The sequence below is a fragment of the Dendrobates tinctorius genome, unplaced genomic scaffold, assembly GCF_039654945.1.
Source record: "Dendrobates tinctorius isolate UK_male_01 unplaced genomic scaffold, ASM3965494v1 ptg000007l, whole genome shotgun sequence".
NCBI lineage: Eukaryota > Metazoa > Chordata > Amphibia > Anura > Dendrobatidae > Dendrobates > Dendrobates tinctorius.
The window spans coordinates 29348121-29373572 of NW_027361675.1; the positions used below are offsets into that span (position 1 = coordinate 29348121).

At 42.7% G+C, this 25452-nt stretch overlaps 1 protein-coding gene across 4 annotated transcripts in view; it reads left to right on the forward strand.

Moving 5' to 3' along the window:
• Positions 1-25452, forward strand: part of CLTC (clathrin heavy chain) — a 118683-nt gene that overhangs the window by 27060 nt on the left and 66171 nt on the right. For 2 of the 4 annotated variants that reach the window (XM_073572970.1, XM_073572971.1), the window contains exons 3-4: positions 20094-20123; positions 24457-24725. In XM_073572970.1, coding sequence (XP_073429071.1) covers positions 20094-20123; positions 24457-24725 — 299 coding nt within the window. The remainder of the gene's footprint in view (positions 1-20093; positions 20124-24456; positions 24726-25452) is intronic. The other 2 variants (XM_073572972.1, XM_073572973.1) reach the window with 1 other exon arrangement.

A 25452-nucleotide genomic window follows, 5' to 3' on the forward strand; every position in this document is an offset into this window, starting at 1 on the left:
TTGCTAGCGATATCGCTACATGTGACACTTACCTCCGACCGGCTCCCCCACTGGCTATCGCTGATCACGCGAGAACGTCCTGGGCCGTTTCTTGGCGGCTTCCTGTGGCGCCGACGAGCAACGCGTGGACGCGGGCGGGAGGACGTCTTCATCGCCGCGTCTGACAGGTAAGTGACGACCACCGATCGCTGGTGAGATCTGCCTGTGGCAGCTCACTAGCGACCATTTAGCGATGCACCAGCGATCCTGACCGGGTCATATCGTTGTCGGGATCACTGGTGCATCGTTAAATGTGACGGTACCCTAATTCAATCATCTCAGTGAGCTTCTCGTTTACTCAGGAGAAAGTGTAAACAGGGACCAGTCATTTGATGTCACTGTCATGCTGACTGAATTGTAAGAAGAGTGGTTGCTCTAAAATGGGCTAGTGCTTTAAATCATTGTCTTCTGCGAACCGTGGTTGCCTCTAAGGAAAGGCACACAGTCCTTATTGCTTTGCATCAAAACAGCTTTACATTCAAAGACATTGCTGTTTCTAAGGAGGCAACGGCTTTGGATGCTAGCCTGGTGTCACGGAGGGAAGCAAAGAAAGCATTTTTTGGCCAAGAAAAACACCAAGGAAAAGCTGACATTTTGCAGGAAGTACAAGGATTAGACTCCAGAGTACTAGGGTTAAGTTATTTGCCCTGCCAAAACCGCCTTCAGACAGTTAAGAATAGTGTTCCCCCAACTCCAGTCCTGAAGAGCCACTAACGGATCATGATTTCAGGATTTCCTTAATATTGCCCGGGTGATAATTCCATCACCTAATAGAATACTAAGGAATTCCTGAAAACATGATTTCTTGGTGGCTTTTGCGGACTGGAGTTGGACCACTGGTTTAGAAGGTATAGAAGAATGGTCATATGGAGAATAAATGGTGGTCTTTACCATGAGTCCTGAGTCATGCCAACAATAAAGCATCCTGAGACCATTCATATGTGGGGTTGCTTTCATGCAAGAGTGCGGGCTTACTCAGTCTTGGATAACACTGCCATGAATAAAGAATGTTACCTAGTCATCCTACAAGAACAGCTTCTAAAGATGCAGGAGTTATTTGGTGATAAATAATGCTTTTTCCAGTATTATAGAGCACCATGCTACAATGCAAAAGTGATGGCAAACAGGGCTGTGGAGTCGGTATAAAATGGACCGACTCCTAAAATATATAATAAATTGTGTACAGTAGTTCAATGCAGAATGTGCTGAATATTTTTTCATAGGAATTTGGAAAAGTTATGAAATGTCCTGTAAATGGCTGTTCTATTCCTGATCTAAGGCTACATTCACACACAGCGTTTTTGCTGCGTTTTTTGAGGATGCGTTTTTCAGCTGCAAAAGCAGATAAGCTTTTTAAAAAAACGCATCAGCTGAAATGTTTTTGAGCTCATAGCTAATGTTTTCAATAGCAAAAGCAGATTACAAATCTTTATCTACAGTGCCTACAAGTAGTATTCAACCCCCAGCAGATTTAGCAGGTTTACACATTCGGAATTAACTTGGCATTGTGACATTTGGACTGTAGATCAGCCTGGAAGTGTGAAATGCACTGCAGCAAAAAAGAATGTTATTTCTTTGTTTAATTTTTTTTTTAAATTGTGAAAAGTTTATTCAGAGGGTCATTTATTATTCAACCCCTCAAACCACCAGAATTCTGTTTGGTTCCCCTAAAGTATTAAGAAGTATTTCAGGCACAAAGAACAATGAGCTTCACATGTTTGGATTAATTATCTCTTTTTCCAGCCTTTTCTGACTATTTAAGACCCTCCCCAAACTTGTGAACAGCACTCATACATGGTCAACATGGGAAAGACAAAGGAGCATTCCAAGGCCATCAGAGACAAGATCATGGAGGGTCACAAGGCTGGAAAGGGGTACAAAACCTTTTCCAAGGAGTTGGGCCTACCTGTCTCCACTGTTGGGAGCATCATCCGGAAGTGGAAGGCTTATGGAACTACTGTTAGCCTTCCACGGCCTGGACAGCCTTTGAAAGTTTCCTCCCGTGCCGAGGCCAGGCTTGTCCGAAGAGTCAAGGCTAACCCAAGGACAACAAGGAAGGAGCTCCGGGAAGATCTCATGGCAGTGGGGACATTGGTTTCAGTCAATACCATAAGTAACGTACTCCACCGCAATGGTCTCCGTTCCAGACGAGCCCGTAAGGTACCTTTACTTTCAAAGCGTCATGTCAAGGCTCGTCTACAGTTTGCTCATGATCACTTGGAGGACTCTGAGACAGACTGGTTCAAGGTTCTCTTGTCTGATGAGACCAAGATCGAGATCTTTGGTGCCAACCACACACGTGACGTTTGGAGACTGGATGGCACTGCATACGACCCCAAGAATACCATCCCTACAGTCAAGCATGGTGGTGGCAGCATCATGCTGTGGGGCTGTTTCTCAGCCAAGGGGCCTGGCCATCTGGTCCGCATCCATGGGAAGATGGATAGCACGGCCTACCTGGAGATTTTGGCCAAGAACCTCCGCTCCTCCATCAAGGATATTAAGATGGGTCGACATTTCATCTTTCAACAAGACAACGACCCAAAGCACACAGCCAAGAAAACCAAGGCCTGGTTCAAGAGGCAAAAAATCAAGGTGTTGGAGTGGCCTAGTCAGTCTCCTGACCTTAACCCAATTGAAAACTTGTGGAAGGAGCTCAAGATTAAAGTCCACATGAGACACCCAAAGAACCTAGATAACTTGGAGAAGATCTGCATGGAGGAGTGGGCCAAGATAACTCCAGAGACCTGTGCCGGCCTGATCAGGTCTTATAAAAGACGATTATTAGCTGTAATTGCAAACAAAGGTTATTCCACAAAATATTAAACCTAGGGGTTGAATAATAATTGACCCACACTTGTATGTTTAAAATTTATTAAAATTTAACTGAGCAACATAACTTTTTGGTTTGTAAGATTTATGCATCTGTTAATAAATCCTGCTCTTGTGTGAAGTTTGAAGGCTCTAACTTATTTGCATCTTATCAAACCTGATAAATCTGCAGGGGGTTGAATACTACTTGTAGGCACTGTATATCTATCTAATCCGTTTATCCATATCTGTCTATCCATATCTTATCTGTACCAAAAAGAATGAAAGCTGGGTAGCACACAGACTAACACTCCTTTGACTAACACTCCTTGGTTTGTTTGTTTTTATCACCAGTCTGGTACACCTCATAGCTGCCCAAAAGGACGCCCAGGACAGGCATTTCTCGTCTTCAGTAACACATCAACATCATTTGATAGTTGGAATAAATAGACTGCATTCATCACCACATCTTCTTAAGGTGCAGGCTTTATTTTCAAGTGTAAGGGTGTGCAGTATGAGGTGCTACAGCAGCTGAGGTGTGCAGTATGTGATTCTGCGGAACAGTATGAGGTTCTGCCCCCCCCAGGTTTGATTATGTCTACGCCCATGGTGTGAATGTAGCCTGTGGATCTAGGCTTTGTCTTAGCTGAGATAAGTCAGTGCTGCACTTGAGCACCAGTGAAGCTCTGATTGGAAAAGTGAGGAAATTGGTTATTGCCACCAGAACCCCTAAAATTGATTCCATCTTGAAGAGACTTGCTGGGAAAGGGGCAATTGTAGATCAAGCCACTCGGTGGGGCAGCACTTATGTTTGATTGCTTCAACTAAAACCATTTCTTATAGACAGGGCTGTGGAGTCGGTAAGCCACAGGTGCGACTCCGACTCCTTGATTTTATCAGACTCCGACTCCTTCATAAATGGCCAATTCATAACAAATTTACTGTTGTAAAATATTAAACATCGTGCTTATTCAGTTTCTCACCATCATATAAGTAATCAGACCACTTAGAGCAAAAACTACATTTATTAGAATACAATTAGAATATAGCAAATAACTTTTATAAACTTTTCTAAACTGTAAGTAAATATGCAATAAACACTTTTATGCAGTTAATAAGAAGAAATCTATAAATTTGTCCTCAGAAAAAGTATTGCCTCTGTCAGATCCTCCTTCATGGATGCCCTCAAATCTGATCTAATTATTTTGAGAGCAGAGAACAACCTCTCTACACTAACTTGTGTTGGTGGCAAAGCAGTAACCACTCGGGCAACATCTCTGACAATGTCAGGATACAGAGGAATCGCTTGTTGCACTGTTATTTTTGATGAACGGTCAAATTTCTCAATTTCTTTTAGTGCACATGAAAAATTCTGCTGAAATGTACTGGCTGTGTTCCTTGATGGGGATGACTCTTCTATGCGGGAACGCTTTGCACGGTCCTTGTGATCCAAATATTTTTCGAAATTAAATTCTTCATCAGTTGATGATGAGGGTGAAGATGTGGCAGGACGACCAAATTCTTCTTGTTCCTCCTGACTGTTCTGCAACCCTTTCATCCTTACTGCTATTTCAAACAGAGCTTCTTTTCCTTTACTTAGCTGTTGATCATCTAGAAGAATCCGATGCATTGGGTCTACATAAACAGCTGCCAAAAGAATGTTATTTTGTAATAGTAGCTCCTCTCTCCGTTTCATTGATGTAGCAATGCCACTTGCAATTAACCCTCCTCTTTGGGACAGGCGAAACATCAGGTTCTTCCACTCCTTTAAGAAAATACCTGGAGTTAAGTCCTCTGCTTGTAATTTTTTAGTCACTGTAAATGGGTGCTCTAGCAATTTTTCCAGCTCAGTCACCTGATTCCACTGACTTTCATTTAGCGTCAGTTGAGGGTTAGCCATGTCTACAAGAAAGGTTTTCAGTTCAACCAAGCGCTGAATCATTAAGTAAGTACTGCCCCATCGTGTGGCTTGATCAATAATTGCCCCTTTTCCAGCACGTCTCTTCAAAATTGAGTCAACTTTAGGGGTTCTGGCAACAGTAGCCAATTTTCTCACCTTGCCAATCAGTGCAGCAGCATGTCCTTCTTGCAGACTGTCTCTTATAGCCAGCTGTAGCGTATGCACAACACAGCGCATGTGATGAATGAAAGAACATATTGACACAGTTTCAGCAAGATCATCTAAACTATCATGTTGCTGTTCATCTGAAGCAACTTCAGTTTGCTCCTCAGTTACAATACTGTGTTCCTCTATTTCAAACATTTCTGTGTCTGTGGACCCAGAATGTTCTTCTAGCTGCTGGTCACCATCATTACTCTCATTCATTAGCTTAATAGTACTTATCATATTTGAAGCATTGTCAGTTACGACAGAAAGAACTTGCTCTTTTTTAAGTTCATAGTCTTGCAGAACCTTTTCCACCAAGACCTGGAGAAACTCACTGGTGTGATGAGCTTTGGTGTCTTTTACTGCCAATGTCTTGGTAACTATTTCATTTTTGTCACAAACAAATCGGACATTGATGGCAAAATAGTTCACTCTGTGACGTGTGCAGGCATCCATTTTAAGAAACAGAAAGCGTCCCTTGAGAGTTTTTTTAAGTTCTTCCTTTTGTTTAAAAGCTTCTTCGATTACTAATTTTCTAATACTCTCTCCAGAAAAACACCAAGCTTGCGGGCCATTTCCCCATTCAAACACATAAAAGCTGGTCGTGAAAATAATGAAATAGGCACACTATCCTTTACAACAAGCTCTATGATCTGTTTTTTAAATGTATCTACTGTCATTGTCATAGTAACTTTGTCACTGACAAAATATCTTGCAACTGATGGCTGCAAAGTTCTCTGCTCCTTTGTTTGGCTGGAAGAGCTGGGCACTGGTTCATTGGTTTGGATGCAGTCTTTCTCATCCACTGCTTTCAGTACTTCTGGATGAAAGCGCTGTAAATGTCTCTTTAGATTAGAAGCTCTGGTAGGAGCATTTTTATCTTTGCCTGAATATGCACTCATCTTGGCTTCACAGCATTTGTTTTCGTCTGGATCATTTGTCATACACTGACAGACATAATGTTTTCTATCTTGAGTGATGGTGAAATGTTCAAATACAGCTGATTTAATGTGATGCTTCTTTGACATTCTCAGGTTTTTAATTCTGCATTCACAATCCAAATGACAATTGTTTTTCCTAAAAACAATTGTACAAAATTATTGCCAGGTCGTACAACTGATATAGTGGTCAGTAATACTGTTATTCCTCATGTACTCACAGTTAACTGATGCAAAGTTTGTTGAAAGGATAATACTACTTACAGTCTTCCTCTTCTGAGTAGCAGGCAGCTGTGAGATGCTTAGAAGATGCACACCTAGTATGATCTAGTCTAGAGGAGGAGCTTTACTACTAAGAATTTGCAACACATTTTCACTTTCAGTTTCATACATTGTAAGTAGGGGGGTTGGGGCAGCATGAGGTTAACCAAGTATAAGATTAGATAAGGGCAGTGGAGAACAGTGACACACAAGAAGTAAGAAATGTCTCTATCTCCAGCAGAACTGCTTATCACTGTTTATAGTTTGATAGAACATATATATTTGAGTAACATTTATAAAATTCATATGAAAGTTCAATTATGAAATAATACATTTTTTTTTTAAAGCTGGAGTCTGAGTCGGTACATTTCTACCGACTCCGACTCCAACCAAAACTAACTCCGACTCCACAGCCCTGCTTATAGATATGGCGAACCCCCAGGTCACCACCCTCAGGTCAGAACCCTAATTGAAGGTCAATGGACACAGGTGGCTGAATTGAAGGACTTGCTTAATCACCCAATTACCGTGACTAAAAAATTACAAGCTATACTGCTTCATGATCAACAGCTTGCTAAAGGGAAAGAAGCTCTGACTGAGATAGCAGTTAGGATGAGCGGCCTACAGGAGGACTGCCAGGCACAAGAGGACTTGGGTCCTGCCAGTGCTACTGCTGCCATATCTTCATCCTCATCAGATGAGGAGTTTGACTTTGACAAGTATTTGGATGACATGGAGCAGGCAAAGCGTTGCCGCAAGGAAAAAGATTTCACTCAGTCTCCTATAGCAAGCAGATTGACCATATTTCAGCAAAATGTTTCACTTGCTCTCAAAGAAATAGAAAAATTCAACCGTTCATCAAAACTAACTGTGCATGAGGCAATTCCTTTATACCCGGAAATTGTTAGAGATGTTGCCCATGTGGTTACGGCTTTGCCTCCAACCCAAGTTAGTGTAGAGAGGTTGTTCTCCAGCCTTAAAATTATTAGGTCAGATTTGAGGTCATCTATGAAGGAGGATCTGATGGAGGCAATTCTATTTCTTTGAACAAATTCATTGACTGCACAAAAGTTTAGTATGATTTTGTTGAAAACTGTTTTTTGGCACTTACATAGTTTATTACATAGTGACAGATATATACACTCACTGGCCACTTTATTAGGTACACCTGTCCAACTGTGTGTTAAGACTTAATTTCTAATCAGCCAATCACATGGCGGCAACTCAGTGCATTTAGGCATGTAGACATGGTCAAGACAATCTCCTGCAGTTCAAACCGAGCATCAGTATGGGGAAGAAAGGTGATTTGAGTGCCTTTGAACGTGGCATGATTGTTGGTGCCAGAAGGGCTGGTCTGAGAATTTCAGAAACTGCTGATCTACTGGGATTTTCACGCACAACCATCTCTAGGGTTTACAGAGAATGGTCCGAAAAAGAAAAAAAATCCAGTGAGCGGCAGTTCTGTGGCCGGAAATGCCATGTTGATGCCAGAGGTCAGAGGAGAATGGGCAGACTGGTTCGAGCTGATAGAAAGGCAACAGTGACTCAAATTGCCACCCGTTACAACCAAGGTAGGCAGAAGAGCATCTCTGAACGCACAGTGCGTCGAACTTTGAGGCAGATGGGCTACAGCAGCAGAAGACCACACTGGGTACCACTCCTCTCAGCTAAGAACAGGAAACTGAGGCTACAATTTGCACAAGCTCATCGAAATTGGACAGTAGAAGATTGGAAAAACGTTGCCTGGTCTGATGAGTCTCGATTTCTGCTGCGACATTCGGATGGTAGGGTCAGAATTTGGCGTAAACAACATGAAAGCATGGATCCATCCTGCCTTGTATCAACGGTTCAGGCTGGTGGTGGTGGTGTCATGGTGTGGGGAATTTTTTCTGGGCACTCTTTGGGCCCCTTGGAACCAATTGAGCATCGTTGCAACGCCACAGCCTACCTGAGTATTGTTGCTGACCATGTCCATCCCTTTATGACCACAATGTACCCAACATCTGATGGCTACTTTCAGCAGGATAATGCGCCATGTCATAAAGCTCGAATCATCTCAGATTGGTTTCTTGAACATGACAATGAGTTTACTGTACTCAAATGGCCTCCTCAGTCACCAGATCTCAATCCAATAGAGCATCTTTGGGATGTGGTGGAACGGGAGATTCGCATCAGGGATGTGCAGCCGACAAATCTGCGCCAACTGTGTGATGCCATCATGTCAATATGGTCCAAAATCTCTGAGGAATGCTTCCAGCACCTTGTTGAATCTCTGCCACGAAGAATTGAGGCAGTTCTGAAGGCAAAAGGGGGTCCAACCCCTTACTATCATGGTGTACCTAATAAAGTGGCCAGTGAGTGTGTGTATATATATATATATATATATATATATATATATATATATATATATATATACACACACACACTGGACAAAATAATGCATCATAATCTTCGAACATATTATAAACATGCAAACCGTGACATATGGTAATGTTTTGTAGTTGATTATTTGTGTTATGTGATGTGTATGTAAATTAACTGATGATTTGCAGAATTGTAAGAACCTGATCAACCAATGGCAGACCTCTCGGATTTTCAAAGAGGCCAAATTGTTGGTGCTCGTATGGCAGGCGCTAGTGTAGCAAAGTGCCCAAATGCTTGGCGTGTCAAGAGGTTCTGCCTCCAAAGTAATTACTGCGTTTGAAAGAGAAGGAAAAACATCCGCAGCAAAGCACAGGTCCGGCTGAAAGTCGAAGTTGACTGAGAGACCGTCGGACTCTAAAGCGAATTGTGAGAGAGGATCACAAGACCACGGCTCCGAAAATCACTGCTGAGCTCAATGGACACCTACAGAACCCAGTATCCATGAAAACTGTTCGCCAGGAGCTGCACAAATCTGGATTCCATGGAAGAGCTGCAATTCGAAAACCGCTGCTCTCAATGACAAATGTTTCCAAGCGTTTAGAGTGGTGTAGAAACCTCCAGAATTGGTCCCTCGAGCAGTAGAAACATGTGATATTCTCAGACGAATCATCGTTTACCCTATTTCCGACCTCCAGCTGAGTGTACGTTTGGAGACAGCCGAAAGAAGCATTCCATCCAGACTGTCTTCTCCCAACCGTAAAACATGGTGGAGGTTCTGTGATGATCTGGGGTGCTATTTCGTGGAGATCCGCCGGGCCAATGATATCCCTTCATGGAAGAATTTACAGCCGCGATTATTTAGTCATTTTGGGCGACCAAGTGCATCCTATGGTTCAAGCACTGTTCCCGGAGGGGAACGCCATCTTTCAGGATGATGATGCAAAAAATTCATACAGCTAGAATCGTTAAAGCATGGCATGAGGAACATTGTAATGAAGTTGAGCATCTCATCTGGCCCCCACAATACCCAGACCTCAACATTATTGAGCATTTATGGTCGATTTTAGAGATTCAAGTTAGACATCGATTTCCTCCGCCATCGTCGCTCAAAGAACTGGAGGGTGTTTTAACTAAAGAATGGGCTACAACTCCTTTGGAAACAATTCACACCTTGTATGAATCCATACCTCGGAGAATTGAGACTGTAATCGCAGCAAAATGGTGGACCTACACCATATTAAACTATTGATGTTTCCATTATTTTGTCCAACCCGTGTGTGTGTGTGTGTGTATATATTATACTGTATATACAATATATGTAATCGATATTATAGTGTATTACATATTTACAATTAGTTTTTTGTGTTCTAAAGTTGTATTCCAATAAATATTATGTTCTATCTAAATATCTTGATTATTGTATCATAAAAATGATTAAATGTCTGATGTTCACGTTGTTCTACAATAAGTTTTTCACTTAAATATAAGCAATATATGTTGGAGTCGGTGTAAGGGAAATTGACGAGTCGGAGGAGTTGGCAGGTTGGGCTTAACGACTCCACAGCCCTGATAGCAAAGTATCTTGGTGAGCAAAACATTGAAATTTTGGATCCATGGCAAGGAAACTTCTCAGATATTGAACATGTGGTCAGTCTTCAAAAAGCGATGGACAAACAAGAACACTGAAATTGTGATATACTTCCAGCACTGATTAGACAAGAATAGGTTGGCATCACTCCGGATTTAGCCCAGAAGCTGACATTCAACACGCCAGGGTGAATTGCAGAAGCCTTGGAAAATGACAGCACTGCAGATAGTCTTTACATAAACTTGAAGTATTTGTCAATAACCTAAAAACTGATAAGTTTATAATTATACTTCTGTAACCATAGAAACGTCTCACTAAAAGATCGAAAGACTAAGGTTGTTTGCCGCATTGCGTTTTTCAGCGTTTCCGCCGTAGCGGAAACGCTTTAAAAACGCAATCCTATGGGCATCGCATAGCGGTAGAATCCGCAGCATGTCCATTATTTCTGCGGAATCGCGGCGATTCCGCCACCATAGGATTGCGTTGAAACGCTCACTTTATGCATGGTGGGAATAGCCACATGTGTAAAGTGAGCGCTTCGTGTGTGGATGGTACCCAGAGTCTGGAGAAGAGGAGGCTCTCCTCCATGCTCTGAGTACCATAATCCTGTAAAAAAATAGAATTAAAATAACAAAATGGTGATATACTCGCCCTCTGATGGCCCCATCTTCCTTTCCCAGGGATGCCTTGCACAAATCACCTGAGATGACATAGCGGTCACGTGACCGTGACGTCACAAACGTCCTTCGCGCAAAGCATCCCTGGGAACGGAATGTACCGGGAGCACCGCTGAGGACATCGGGGGCCGTCGAAAGGTGAGAATACCATTTTTTTTTTTTTTTTTTTTTTTTTTTTTTTTTTTTACTATTGATGCTGCATAGGTAGCATCAATAGTAAAAAAAATTGGTCACACTTGTCAAGCACTGTGTGACCAATCTGTCAATCACTTTTCCAAGCAATGGAAAAGCGCAAGCAATTCTGCAAGCTAAAAACGCTTGCAAAATGCTTGTGTTTTGAGGGAAAAGGCATACGTATTACCCACGGTAGAGAGTTGCAGAAATGTGGACACTTCCGCAGCATTTCTGCAACGTGGGCACATAGCCTAAAGCAGCAAACTTTGCAGAAATCAATGTTGGTATCAGACCATTTGGCCTCTGTATTACATGAATTGCCTGCACATAAAGCCAACGTTGGAAGCTATGAATGCATACATTTCCATAAGTACTGGTACTGAGCTGTCACCGCCGCTCCAGATATTTATTAGACATTCTGCTTTCTTTCAATTGTGTATATATCAAGCTAGGGATCGAATTGAGACTGAGTAAAGGTATGTTCAGACAACAGATTATTTCATTTATGTGAACAAAAATCACTAATCCATGGCAAAAATCCAAGACTGACCCTTTTGATATGCTACAGATCTATTAAATGAGGATAATCCAAGTGTGGTTACCTTATGTGCTTTATTTTCAGAATCTGTTGCAATTGACATGTTTTCTCCCCACCACTGCCCCCTCATCCCACAATGCTGATTTCAGATATGTGCAGGAATATCACCATTATTTGAGGGCCTTTGACTGGATTTTTTCCTCTTTAAATGGCAGACCTCCTTTAGTTGCCACTGTTCCATGGCCCTTAGGCCTCTTTCACACTTCAGTTTTTTGTGTCAGTTACAATCCGCCAAAAAGGTGGAGAAGCGGATCCGTTCTTAACTGATGTGAACGGATGTCACAGGATCCGTTTTTTGACGGATCCGCAAAATGAGAAAATTTAAAGGAACCACTGGCCGGGAAGGAGAGAGAGATTTCCAAACGGATCTCTCTCGAGATGTTAACGGAGAGCAACATTATGGCGGATCCTCACAAAAACGGATGCAACGGACGGCAATCCGTCAAAATCCGCCGATAATGGAAGTCAATGGGGAAAAAAACGGATCCGCAAAAAAAAAAAAAAATTGCGGATCCGTTTTTTTCAAAACCTGGCGGATTTTGACTGTAAAAAACGGAAGTGTGAAAGAGGCCTTATCAGTCAAGCCTTCTGGTTATAAAAGGTGCAAATTTTCCCTTGAACCAACTTGATGTCTGGCACAGAATTTCTATGTGGGCATTTGCTTTTTCTTCTATGAAGCTACTGTGTGGCCATTGTCATAGAAGGGAAAACTTGCATATTACTGGGGAGCGTAACTTTGTGATGGAGGGCTCAAAAGTAAAACTTTTCCAGTATCGGTGCAACAACGGCAACTGGAGGAGGTACTTGGTTTAATTTAACAAAGTGACTGGTCCTCTATAACCTTTTCCTGCGTTAAGATGTGAATTAACGTCCTGTTAAGGATTCTGCAGGTGTGTAAGGGGGTCCCGCCACATACCTCACATACTGGCTGTTTTACAGAGCCGACATCTAACAGTTGCAACTTTAGCAGAGTTCAGGCAACAGCTTTAACAGGGACATTTAAATGAAACTTGTGCCTGTATGCTCTGGTTCCATCGCCCCCACACACGGGATTGCGGGAGACAGATTGCTATGACAACCCATGGCTTTCATCTCTGGCCTCCTATGAAGTGCTGAGCTCCATAAGAAGCTATTTCTACTATATGCTGCAGTATATAGTGTTATCCAGAGGTCCCCAATCTTTATCTCAAGGACTCAGGATGTGTCGTTTTTAGTTGTCAGCCAGACTGCGGCAATAGCACTAGGTTCAGCAAAGTAGGTCTAGCTTTTGCTAGTAAGTTTGGTGACAATTGTCCTTAGTTCCCCCACAGAAGAGCGAATATGGATGCTCATGTACTGGCTTTGGGAGTTTAGAGATGAATTAAATATAGTAATCTGGATTTAAAATGATACTTCCAAATAGAGGGGAGTTGGAAGCTGGATACTATAGTGTGGCGAGAGCGCTTTGTGAGATTATGGAATGAGTGTAACCCCTGGGTGCAGGTATGTTGCCTGTGTGATCTCTGTGGGAAAGTTATGGCTGTCATTATACTGGTAATGGGGCCTCTGGATGTCACTACTCCAGGGAGGTATGAATGTGGCTTGCGACCCTGTTTGGGCAGAATGAGTCTCTACAGGTAAGATAGGTTTGGGACTACTGGCATAAGCATTTTATTAATTGGTTTTTTTTTTTTTTCTCCCACTGCTTGCGTGCTGCTTAAAATCCAAGTCCCCTGACTGATGCTCTCCTTCTGGCATTTTTGCCATCCCTCTGTCTCTTGCAGTTTGTGACCTGCTGGCTGCTTCAGTGTTTGATGGAGGGAGCCAGAGCTCACTAACCGGTGCAAGGCTATGTGCACACAGTGCGTTTTTTCCGCGGTCTTTTACGCGCGTAAATGGTCCAAAAATGCAATGAAATACTTATGCAAAGTAATTCAATGACTGTCATGAAGTGTTGTGCACGTGATCGGTAAATTTCCATCCGTATTTGCAGCATTTTATTTTCTGCAGCATGTCAATTCTTTTTCTGTTTCTGCAGCGTTTTAACTCTGACTTCAATTGAGTCAGTCAAATCTGCAGCAAAAATGCAGTTGTTAAAAGCTTTGCGTATTTACTGCAGATTTGCTGCCAAAATGGTGCAAATTGTCAAAGGAAATGTCAGGAGGAAAAGCGTGCGGGTGTGTACCCATGTGACAAACAGTCCATAGTGATTGTACTTGGGTGTCGTCTCTGGGACTACTATTCCCATCTGGCTATTTCTGCTGTCACATATAACAGACATGAACTGATGTTGGGAGAATAGTCTCATCATCCAGCACCTGTGTTCAATTGTAAAAAAAAAAAAAAAATTTACATATTCACATACAAAATATATACTCACCGAACACTTAATCCCCGATGCCCTTGTCTCCTGCAAACAATCAAAAATAATAAACCAATATGTACTTTTCCGCTGTAGTCCATTTAATCCCGAGTGTCCCACGGCGATCTCACCCGGCCTCCTGCGATACACTGACAGGAGGTAATCGCTCCCGCAGTGTATCACTGAGCCGCCGTGAAAGTTTACCGGAGTACATCAGCTGATCAGTTTTTATCTATAAAACAAGCCGAGTGATGGCTTGTTTTATTTTGCAGTGAGTGTATACCAATTTTGTGTGCGTATTTTTTAATTTCTTATTACGTTTTCAGTTAAGGAGGGGAGGTGCACAAAATAAACTTGAAAACCGGTATTTTTATTTATTTTATTTTTTTTTTTTCTTCCCCCCTCTTTACAGGATTCCATATTTTAATATTATATTTTAATTTTAGTAGTAAAAAGTGGCAGAAAATAAATACTGACAGTGTGTTGTCCAGAAAAAAAGTTCAGCCTGTAATTGAAGTAAGGAATTAAGTAGTAACATAATGCTCTAATAACATTTCTGTTTCCCTGAAAACCTTTCCAAGTGTTTTAGAAGGAATTGGTTCCATTATAACAGATCTGTCAGGCCTGTACAGCTGCCATACTGAGGGCTAAGATTGTTGTTTTTTTTGCAGTTTTATTAGGAAGTGGTGTCTAGAACAGGATTTTAAATTATTCTGAGACTGGTTAGTCTGGAGGACTGTCTTGTCCCATGCTGTCACTTAAGGTACTGTCACACTTAGTGATGTACCAGCGATCCTGACCAGCGATATGACGCGGTCAGGATCGCTGGTACATCGCTAAGTGGTCGCTAGTGAGCTGCCACACAGGCAGATCTCACCAGCGACATCGCTGGGGACGGGGGTCGCTACTTACCTGTCACACTAGGCGATCCTGCGTCCTCCCGCCCGGCTCCACGCGTCGCTCATCCTCACAGCAGGAAGCGCCGCAGGAAGCTGACGACGAGAAACAGTCCTGAACGTTCTCGCGCGATCAGCGATAATCAGCGGGGGAGCCGGTCGTAGGTAAGTATCAGACACAGAGATCGCTAGCAATATCGCTATAACGTCACTAGTTATAGCGATATTGCTAGCGATATCTCTTAGTGTGACTAGCCCTTTACTGTGTGATGGCCAGTGGAGACAAGCCTCTCGATTTGCTGTCACTGAAATGTGAGTCTGGGAACTAGGATTTCATGAAGTGCTCCTACTACACATCTTATAATAAGACTTCTCAGTGATCACTTCTCCCTGAAGACTATCATGGTTGACAGGTTTCCCTTATTTAGCCTGTGACTAGGTGTAGGCATAAGACTTCGGCAATGTAGACTGGCATTTCTCCTTAGGCTTCCAGTAGTTAGCTCTTTAAATGCTGTGTTGGTGCTCTTGTAGTCTTGTATTGTAGTAGATTACCAGTGTAAACACTAGAAGGCACATGTATTATGTAAATCTGAGCATGCTTCCATTATGAATTGTTAGAAATGAAAAAAAAAATGCTTATGTTCTACTGTGATTACAAGAGTATAGGACAGACCAAATAAAGCTAGCTGTTTATACAATTCTATGATCAGATCACACAAACAGATACACTACTAACATGTGAAATGACTAAATGTTTCCTTTACAGCAGACCTGTCTGGCCTTTGTTTTCTTGCAGCATTTTTGAGCTCTGGGCACTATCACTCGGGTTGACATTGGCAAGTCAATAGATGACTTATCCCATAGCATGTCTGTACCATGGCATACAGTCTTCACTAAAATTACACATTGACCAGTACCCCAAGGTTTTCACCTTTTGCTTTTAAAAAAAAAAAAAATCTGTCCGTAAAATCAATCCCTTAAAAACCACACATATGGGCATGCAGTTCTATGAAATTTAAATCCATCAGCATCTTTATTTCTTCTCTCTGTTGCTGCATTCCTTAATAATTAGCAGGTTAATTCATATGCAAATAAGGCATTAAGTCATCAGTCTGTGATTGATCACTTAGAGCAGGGGTTCTCAAACTTTTTAAACAGGGGGCCAGTTCACTGTCCCTCAGACCATTGGAGGGCTGGAATATAGATTAAAACAACCTATGAACAAATTCCTATACATATTATTTATTATTATTATTATTATTATTATATATATATTTTTTTTTTTAAATTCGTTTATTGAACCAAAGGCAATATGCAAACTGACAGCAATGAAAAGATCATGTAACACACATACATATCACAGAGCATCAATGTCAAACAACATATGTATACCAACTGTGCATAGAATAAAACATACTGTCAATTGCCTACATTAGTCTATGTATTTTTATTCAAATATTAAAGCCTGCCAACTTCCAAAACATTACTACTACTACTACTACTACTACAAAACAACTATTTGCAGCCTATGTCTATATGTTTAGCTCTTTATTATGCGATATCTCCGTCCTACAACGGGAGGTGAGAGGAGTTCCACCTCTCCCATATCTTCTCAAATTTGCCCGGGCACCCTCTGTTTTGGTAGAGCGTGCGTTCGTATGGTATAATTGAGTTCACCAATTCTATCCAGGTCCTAAGGGAGGGATCCGAACCCCCCCCCATCCACCGCAGTGCCAACACTTTCTGTGCCATGAACAATGTCTCCCATAAGAAAATCCCCGTATAATGTCCCCATGTCTCATCATCCCACACCCCAAACAGACAAACCAATGGCTCAAGGGGAACAGGAATCTGTGCCAGGGAGGATAATAATGACGTTACCTCTTTCCAATAGTGTACTATAATCGGACATTGCCAAATCATGTGAATAAAATCTGCATCGGATGCATGGCATCTCAGACACTCCGAAGATTGGAAACGGCCCATCTTAAATAGTCGAGTTCGAGTCAAATATGATTGGTTTATGATATAAAGTTGTATCATTCTATTGTTAATTGACAGATACTTTAGTTGGTGACTCCAGAATTTCCTCCCACTCCTCTCCTTTGTATCAGGAATGAGCCTTTCCCATTTCCCCCTAACCAGGCATATGGCAGATTCCGTCCCCGCCGATAGCATGTGTGTGTACAGTGAGGAGACGAGACCCTGGGGACCCTGTGATTTAAGAATGCCTATCAAGGGTAGAGGCGAAATAGCATTATTCATACCGATATTTCTCATATGCGATTGAAAGGCTGATCTTAATTGCAAATATCGTAAGAATTGTGACCTCGGGACATTGCATTTAACTTGCAGTTGTTCAAAAGATAATAGTGTCCCACATTCATATAAATCCCCTATTGTAGAGACATTGTACTGAGGCCAGAATTCTGCAGATGGGTGGGCAAGCAGTGTTGGAAAATACCTATTCCATAAGGGCATTTCAGCTATGATATCACTAAATCCAACCACCCTCTTAATCTGTCTCCACACTAGTCTTGCCAGACGAAGCATGGGCAGCAGACGTGGAACTTTTTCCATCTCCAAGAACCCCAGCGGGCAATCAGCACGTGCGGCATGAAGCAGATGACTCTCAGAATTAGGAAGACAATTACCAGGCATCCACATATTTATAGCTCTTGCCTGTCCTGCCAGATAACATAGAAAAAAATCCGGTAGTGCTACCCCCCCCCCCCCCCCCTTTTTTTGGCCTTTGTAGGGCAGATAGCTTGTTTTGGCCTGGTTTTCCCCCATATGAAAGATCTGGGAGTTCAAATTAGTGAAAAAAGATTTAGGCACTACCACACCACTATGTTGGAGAAAATAACTGATCTTAGGGAGTAGTATCATTTTAATTAGATTAATGCATCCAGCCACAGACAGCGGGAGTTTGCTCCAAATCGTAAATTTAACCTTAACCATCTCTAGTAACGGATATACCTTAAGTTGCAGATCCAGTGTGCTAGATTGAGAAATATGAACACCCAGATATTTAAAATGTGATACAATAGGCAACGGGGAGAGAGTCCCAAGTCTCGGCATCAGAGCAGACTTCTCCCAGTTTATATACAGGCCGGAATATCTCATGAATTCATTTATAGTGGCAATCACCCCGTCAACGTCTCCTCCGCTCTATCCATAAATATTATCAAATCGTCGGCGTACAGGCCTATGGTGTCTACCCGATCTGCTATCTCTATACCCATAATTTTAGGAGAAGACATTGCACATATCTTATTTTGAAGAAAAAAAAACCAAACGGGAACAAATACAATATTAAAATATACAAAATACCAATATACAGCGGGGAAAAAAGTATTTAGTCAGCCACCAATTGTGCAAGTTCTCCCATGTAAAAAGATGAGGCCTGTAATTGACAACATGGGTAGACCACAATTATGAGGGTGAAAATGAGAAAACAAATCCAGAAAAGGTGATTTTTCTGGATTTGTTTTCTCATTTGGCATAGGTCCCCAATAGGCAGCATAGGTCCTTCGCTGCTCTGAAGAGGCGCCCGCTCAACCAGGGCTGTGGAGTCGGAGTCTGTGTCATGGAAATTAAGGAGTCAAAGGTTTGGCTTACTGACTCCACAGCCCTGGTATGAGGGAGTCGGAGGTTTGGCTTACCGACTCCACAGCCCTTCGCTCGACTCCGTCTTCTGGCACAAGCGGTGTGATGACAATCGCGTTGTCTGTGCTGCATACGGAGTGCCATGCAAAGCCATTCCTTGCTGCCTCGTCGTTCCACCCGCGATTACAGGGCTGACCGACATTGAACTGTAGTGAAGTTCAGTGTTGGCCCGGCCCAGGGGTGGCCGCAGAGGTAGGAGGAACAACTGCTCGGGAGCCCCTTGAGACCAAGGACTCTGAAGCACAAGTCTGCTGCTAAGCAAGACGCCGCGGTGGCAGAAGCACCTGGCGGGCTGGATAAATGTCCTTGGTGGGCCGTGATTTGAGGACCCTTGACTTAGAGCCTCTGTCTGCCTGGGTTACTTCCCTGTCAAACACCATCTCCTCTAGCTGGATAACACATTGTCTGTTCACTTTATAATTTCCTTGCCTGGCTCCTGACATCACACAATAAGTCAAGCTAAAGAGGCTGGTGGAGGTCGAAGAACAATCTTGGGAAGTAGTGGCTCCTTCAGTGCTATATCACACCCGGAGCAATTTAATTTTTTTTCTTTTTTTTGGTCCGATGCTTGTTGGACCATCAATACCTGTTCGATGGGCGTGCAACACCCAGCATCCACCCGCTGATCAGTTGTTACTGGCCCCTGCTTGAAGTTCTTGATGTCACCGGAACACAGCAGCTCCATGAAAACAATAGTAGACAGCAGCATCAGAGAACTTCCAGCAGCCGCTGACGTCGGTGACAGCTTATCATCCGGGGGTCACCCCCACCGATACGATCTTTCTGGCCAACCTGTTTAATTCCTTATTTACTTATGGATTAAAACTTTAGATTTTAGTTACTCCGAAATTCAACAGCAAGCGATATAAAGGGGTTGATGAATATATATTTCAAAGAGCTGCATATCTGTATGAGGTTATTGACTGATTCCCTTTTAAGAGTACATTATTGCCAGTCCACTTTCCCCTCCCTGCATACTGACAACTATTTCCATCTATATAGCGATACAAAGAAAGCTGAATGCTTTTATAATAGGGTTGAATAGCTATAATTCAGTAAATCCGAACCTGGAGGGTTTTGTTGCTGTCACTTTGATAGAATGTGACAAATGTCAGTTCACCTTTTTCTTTGACCTCCAGTTTGGACGTTTTCCTTGTTGTCAATTCCGAAACCTCTGTAGGCAAATAATTTAGTTCCAACATCTTGTCTATATAGTTTTGTCTACTAATTTTTCAGTTTCATCTTTGGGTCCCCGTACGCAGTGCATTAAAGTCAACCAAATTCACCTACCACTTTCCTTCCCAAGATAGAAGCCGCGGTCAGGGTGATATGGCATGTGCATTTTTCTTTTCTCCAAACTATAAATGCATTAATGTATTGTGAGGGGAAGTTGAGAGATCAAGTGTTTGGCTGGCAGCTGTGTAAGGAGGCACATTAAGAGATGCCCAGTTGAGTAAAGTTGACTAAGCCATGAACCATCTCTACGGACTTCAAGCAAACAGAGGTATTCAGTGTACCTCTAAACCATCAGTAAACTTGGTTATTTCTTATTATGAATGTACAGTTAAGTAGCCTTGTGTAGACAGCTCTCTTTAAAGTGATTGCAATCTTTTTAATTTTTTTTTTGAAGCAGGCACAGCAGAGAATGCCTCAGCACAGTGTAAGTATCACCATGTAGACCTTAGATGTACAGTACTAACAATGTATGCTTGCTCAGTAATCCCCATGAAATCTGGCTAGAGTTGTGCTATTTTGGGTATGGAGCTGGGAGGGATTCGGAGTGATTAGCGCAGCATTTATTAGCACTTCCCCTTGCTTTCTTAGCTATTGTGTGATAGGCATTCCATTTCTCCTATGAGAGATGGCTCCTGCTTTCCAGTTTTGGGACATGGATGTGTGAATCTCTCTATTTAGGCATAGCTTAAGTACATTTCTTAAGAGTAGGGCTTTGTAACTCCTACCTAACGCCTCTTTGCTGTGACAGATAATAGTCTTTGCTAAAGTTGCTCCCAAATGTGAGTACAAAGGCCCCGATTCATCAAAGCTTTTACACCAGAGCTCTTGCATAAAAAAAAAAATGGAGAAGTCGGTAAATTTTGGCACCATGCGAGTGTGCTCTAAATTTTGCTACATTTAGATCTCGCACCATTTTCGCTCAGTTCCAGCAAAGTGGGCTGGATAGTGTCAAGATAACCCACACTCTTCAAATTTATGATGAGCAGTGCAGTTTCTTAAACCACAAATCTTAAGCCCCCGTCACACAATGTCCCAGCGATCCCACCAACGATCCGACATGATGGGATCGCTGGGACATCATTAGGCTGATCGCTGGTGAGCTGTCACATAGACAGCCCCAGCGATCACGACCAGCGGTGCTGGTTTCTAATGTAAACAGCGGGTATCCAGGAGCCGCGCGACTCCTGGATACCCACTGTTTACATTAGAAACCAGCGTCGCTGATCGCTGGTCTTTCGCTGCCACACGCAGCGATGAGTGCTGGGCAGCGGGAGACCAGCGATGGAAAAATGGCCCAGGCCGCTCGAGCACGATCAGCGATAAGTCAGGGGGGCCGACCGCTGATCCCCGTCACACACAGCAAGATCGCTGATGTGTTGCGAGATCGCTGTGTGTGATGGGACCCTTCATCCAGTCCCCTGCCAAGGTGAGGCACACGCCACTTTTCACAGATTTGGTTAGAAGTGTGTGCCCCAATGAATTGGGAGCATCTGACTGCAGCACCCGTCCTCTAGACTGGCGTGAAATCAAGGACATAGGCTTAAAATGCTAATAAGAGAAATTTGTGCCTACTTAAGTCCCCTTCGCATATTAGATGGCAGCCGGCCAAAACCGCTCTAGACAACTATGACTCCTGACTCCCCCCATACCCACAAACACACTGTTCCACTCACTATTGTTTTTTTTTTTTTTACAAGAGCCGCTGCCAGAGTTTTCCTCTAGCAATCTAGGTTGGTGGCTAGCAAAAACATACGCCGTGTAAATTCCAATATCTTGATCTTTCTACTCTCCTGACGTCGGGTTTGAGTTGAGACCCCCTGTGCCATATACATCGGACTAGCGACTGATTTGGGTGCCTTGGTGTCTGTAGGATGCAGTGCAAAATAGTACAGCAAATGTGTAAGATGAAACCGACTGTAGAAAATTAAAGATAAGCACAGAATGACTATTCAAACAAAGTACAGGCGGTCAGTGCATTCTTGGTGAGGCTAACAGACATTTAACCGCACCTTCCCACCTACTTGTTTTCTATCGATCTCTACCTTGCTCTGGCTCTATGAAATCTGAGCTGTCAATCAAATAGGAGGGGAGGTGGAGATAGACGGTAACCAAGCTGTTGGGAAGGTGTCCTTTTTGGCCATGCAAAGGGTGCATAGAGCGCCTGTTATAGTTGGAACAGTAATTCTATGCTGACAAACACAAAGTCCTACAAGTGCCTACTTTCCTAGGGTGGTGACTGATCTATGAGGCACCATTGATGTGAATGTGACAGATCACCACTGCCGATGTGACCTAATCTGCTGTTTAGGCTGCAGAGGGAATCTAGGATATGCTTCAATGAAATCACATGTCTGTTCATCCGTTGGGGATCATTTCAACTGGCTATTGTCCCATTTTCTTATCTCCTAAAATAACTGATATGTATGCCCCCCTTCATGGTATTGCGCAGTTTTTTTTTTTGTGTGGTCAACAGCAGGTTAAAAGTAAATCTCTAGCGTCCACATCACCTTCCCCCATCTCTAGATGAAAAGTTGCACCCAAATCAATAGGACATGGCTACCTTCATGTGCCACTATTCAATATCAGCATCCCATTGTATTTACCACTTGAGCTAAATGATTTGCATTTTCAATCATTTCCTTGCTTGTTGTTGTCAACATTTGCCTAATGAAAGTGATGGGAACATAGTTTTATATAAATGAAAGCAAAAGGATACCTCGCTGTTTTCTAATTATTTGTATTCCAGTATTAAAGGGGTTGTAAAGTGTTATGTAAATGACCCTATACAGGGGCCAACAAATTTACTGTAGCCTTCGAAGCCTTCTAGAGCACCCTGGGATTTGTCCTGCCTTTGCTTATTCATTGAGCAAGATAGATATGCAACTTTTTTCCCCAAAAATTCTTCAAGATCTCTGCTTACTACCATTGACTGAAAGTATTGACAGTTTACATTTAGATGCACACAATATTCTTAATTGAGTTAATTGTATTTAGTGTTTCAGCTTGGAGTCCAGAACATTAGAGATTTGTGATTTGCCTACGAACGTGTCTGTTGTCCACGACCATACTAACACTTTAAGCCAGTGAGATTTGCAGATGCGACTGCCTCCGTGTGCTCGACCTCATATCAGACGAGTGCAGAAACTGCTTTCTTTGGCCAGCTATTAGCCTGGTCTGTAAAGCGAACCAGGCCCAGTGCATCTTGCAAGGTATTTGTTTTTTGATCAAACTGACCATTGGTCTTTCTGAAAAATTGGTTGCGTGCTCGGATAAGGCGTTATCTGCGTATGCTCAGGTGCTAATCGAGCGTCTTTCCCGTGCTTGAAAAATATGTTCGAGACCCCGCGGCTGCATGTCTCATTGCTGTTCGACAGCCGCAACACATGTTGCCTAACAAACGCCTGTCGAACAGCAGGTGCGGCGTCTTGGAACATATGTTTTGAGCACGCCGAAGACACTGGGTTACCACACAAGCATGCTCAGATAACACTTTATCCAAACATGTTCCCTCATCACTATTTAGTGTATATTCCGTTGAGCCTGTGGGGCCGCACACTAGATAAATATACGCATGCCTGATCCATAGTAGGACTGCAGGCTTTCTCACTATAGGCTTGACCGGTATGCAGCAGCACAACTTTCTGTTCTGGACTTTAGGATGCGCTCTGCCGATACAATGGAAGGCCACGTGCACACACTGAGTATTTGAGTTTTTTTACACCTGTATTTGTAAGCCAAAACCAGGAGTAGAATATTCAGAAGAAAAGCATAATAGAAACACGTCACCACTTCTGCATTTTTTTCACCCACTCCTGGTTTTGGCTTACAAATACTGGGGTAAAAAACTCCCCAAATACTGAGTGTGCACGTGGCCTAACAATTGCCGCAGCTGTGGGAGCACCATCACCAAGTCTCCAGCCTGTGGATGCAAATGAGAATATTTCCATTAAATGGTAACAAGCAGATATGAAGCAAAAAACATGGGAGATGACCACTAATGCACATGGTCATAAGGGGGTTTCCAGGATTATAAAAAAAAAAAATAAATAATCCCCGAAACCTCACCGCTCTTGTCTATGGTCTGTGTATGACAGCTCTTTCCCTATATAAAATAATCGAGCCTTGCCGTCAAACTAAATACTGCCTGTAGACAAGACTGGGGAAGTAACTGATGGAAGAAGCAGATTTTTTTTATTTTTTCCCTTTTTATAATCCTGGGTTTCCCCTTTTGGCTCGCTGTGTGAGCAGCATATTTAGTTGCAGTAAAAACTGGATAACCCCTTTAAGCGATCTGAAGGTTGAGATTCTAAATGATTTTAGATGGCTGTATATAGCTTCTGGAAATCTTCTTATTAAAGCCATGTAAATGATTGGTAGACACTGGGTTGGTGCTCGGGGCTGCTTCTGGGGGCGAGCCATGCTCAGTTTGCCAGCATGGCAGAGAAAGCTGTGTTTCCATACTTTTTCTAATCAAATTGGTTAACTCTTTGTTACACCAATTTTTCAAATGTTTTCTCCAATGCACAGTATTAATGCCTTCTCTGTAGAGGTGTTTCCTTTTACAATTATCCCAGTGATCTTGTTACATTTAGATCCTTTTGTAGCATTTTTGTTAAACATAATGCATCATGAACTCCGACCATGTTATTTGTGCATGACAGAAACTGGCATAAAATATTACATCTGCCGTGGTTGTAGGGGGTTGGGGGGAAAATGGCTTCATGGGGGAAAAAAAATATGCTTGTTTCTGTTTTCAGCTGGGAAAACCCTCCAGATCTTTAACATTGAAATGAAAAGTAAGATGAAGGCTCACACCATGACCGACGACGTCACCTTCTGGAAGTGGATCTCGCTGAACACTGTAGCGCTAGTAACTGACAATGCTGTATATCATTGGAGCATGGAGGGGGAATCGCAGCCAGTAAAGATGTTTGATCGACACTCCAGCCTGGCGGGATGCCAGATCATTAACTACCGAACAGATGCTAAACAGAAGTGGCTGCTGCTTACCGGAATCTCTGCCCAGGTAAACACGAGCAAAGGTTATTTTATGCGTCTCTAGTTTCTATTGGAAGTTGACTTGTCTTTTTGGGAATAATCCTCTATCCAAGGACTAGGGGGTAACTGATTGCTCAGTCTGACTGTAAGGACACCCAGCAATCCCACTCTGGAACTCATATTAATGGGGGCTCTGCAGCCCCATTTTGATTGGAGCAGAGGTGTGCATGCTCTTCCCGTCCTTCATTCTTTGTGGAGGCTCGTCATGCGCGCTAGTGCTCCATTCAAGATGGGACTACAGTGATCAGCAGTTAAATCTTTCTATACATAGAGATGGCAATATAGAGAGCAAGGAATCATCTTGAGTGAGTCCCAGGATCCCCCATTTAAAGAGCTAATTTTGCCTTGGTCATAATGCTCATTTCCCCTATAGCAGAAAAGAAGTTATTTTCTTCTTGATACATGGATAACCCAAGCTCCTTAAAGCAATGACCGCTCATAGTCTTACTCCTCCACAGCAGAGTCTACTCTATGCTGTCCATTATCCTTATTAAGTCATATGTTGGCAGTAGTTGTCCTGATTTTCAGATTGCTTTATGCAAAGCATTGTATTGTAAAGCCGCGGCACTGAAGGCTTGTTTTAGGCTATGTGCACACACTGCGGATTCTGCTGTGGTTCCGCAGCGTTTTTGGCCCTGCGGATCTGCAGCAGTTCCGCAGACATGGTACAGTACCATGTTACCCTATGGGTTTTA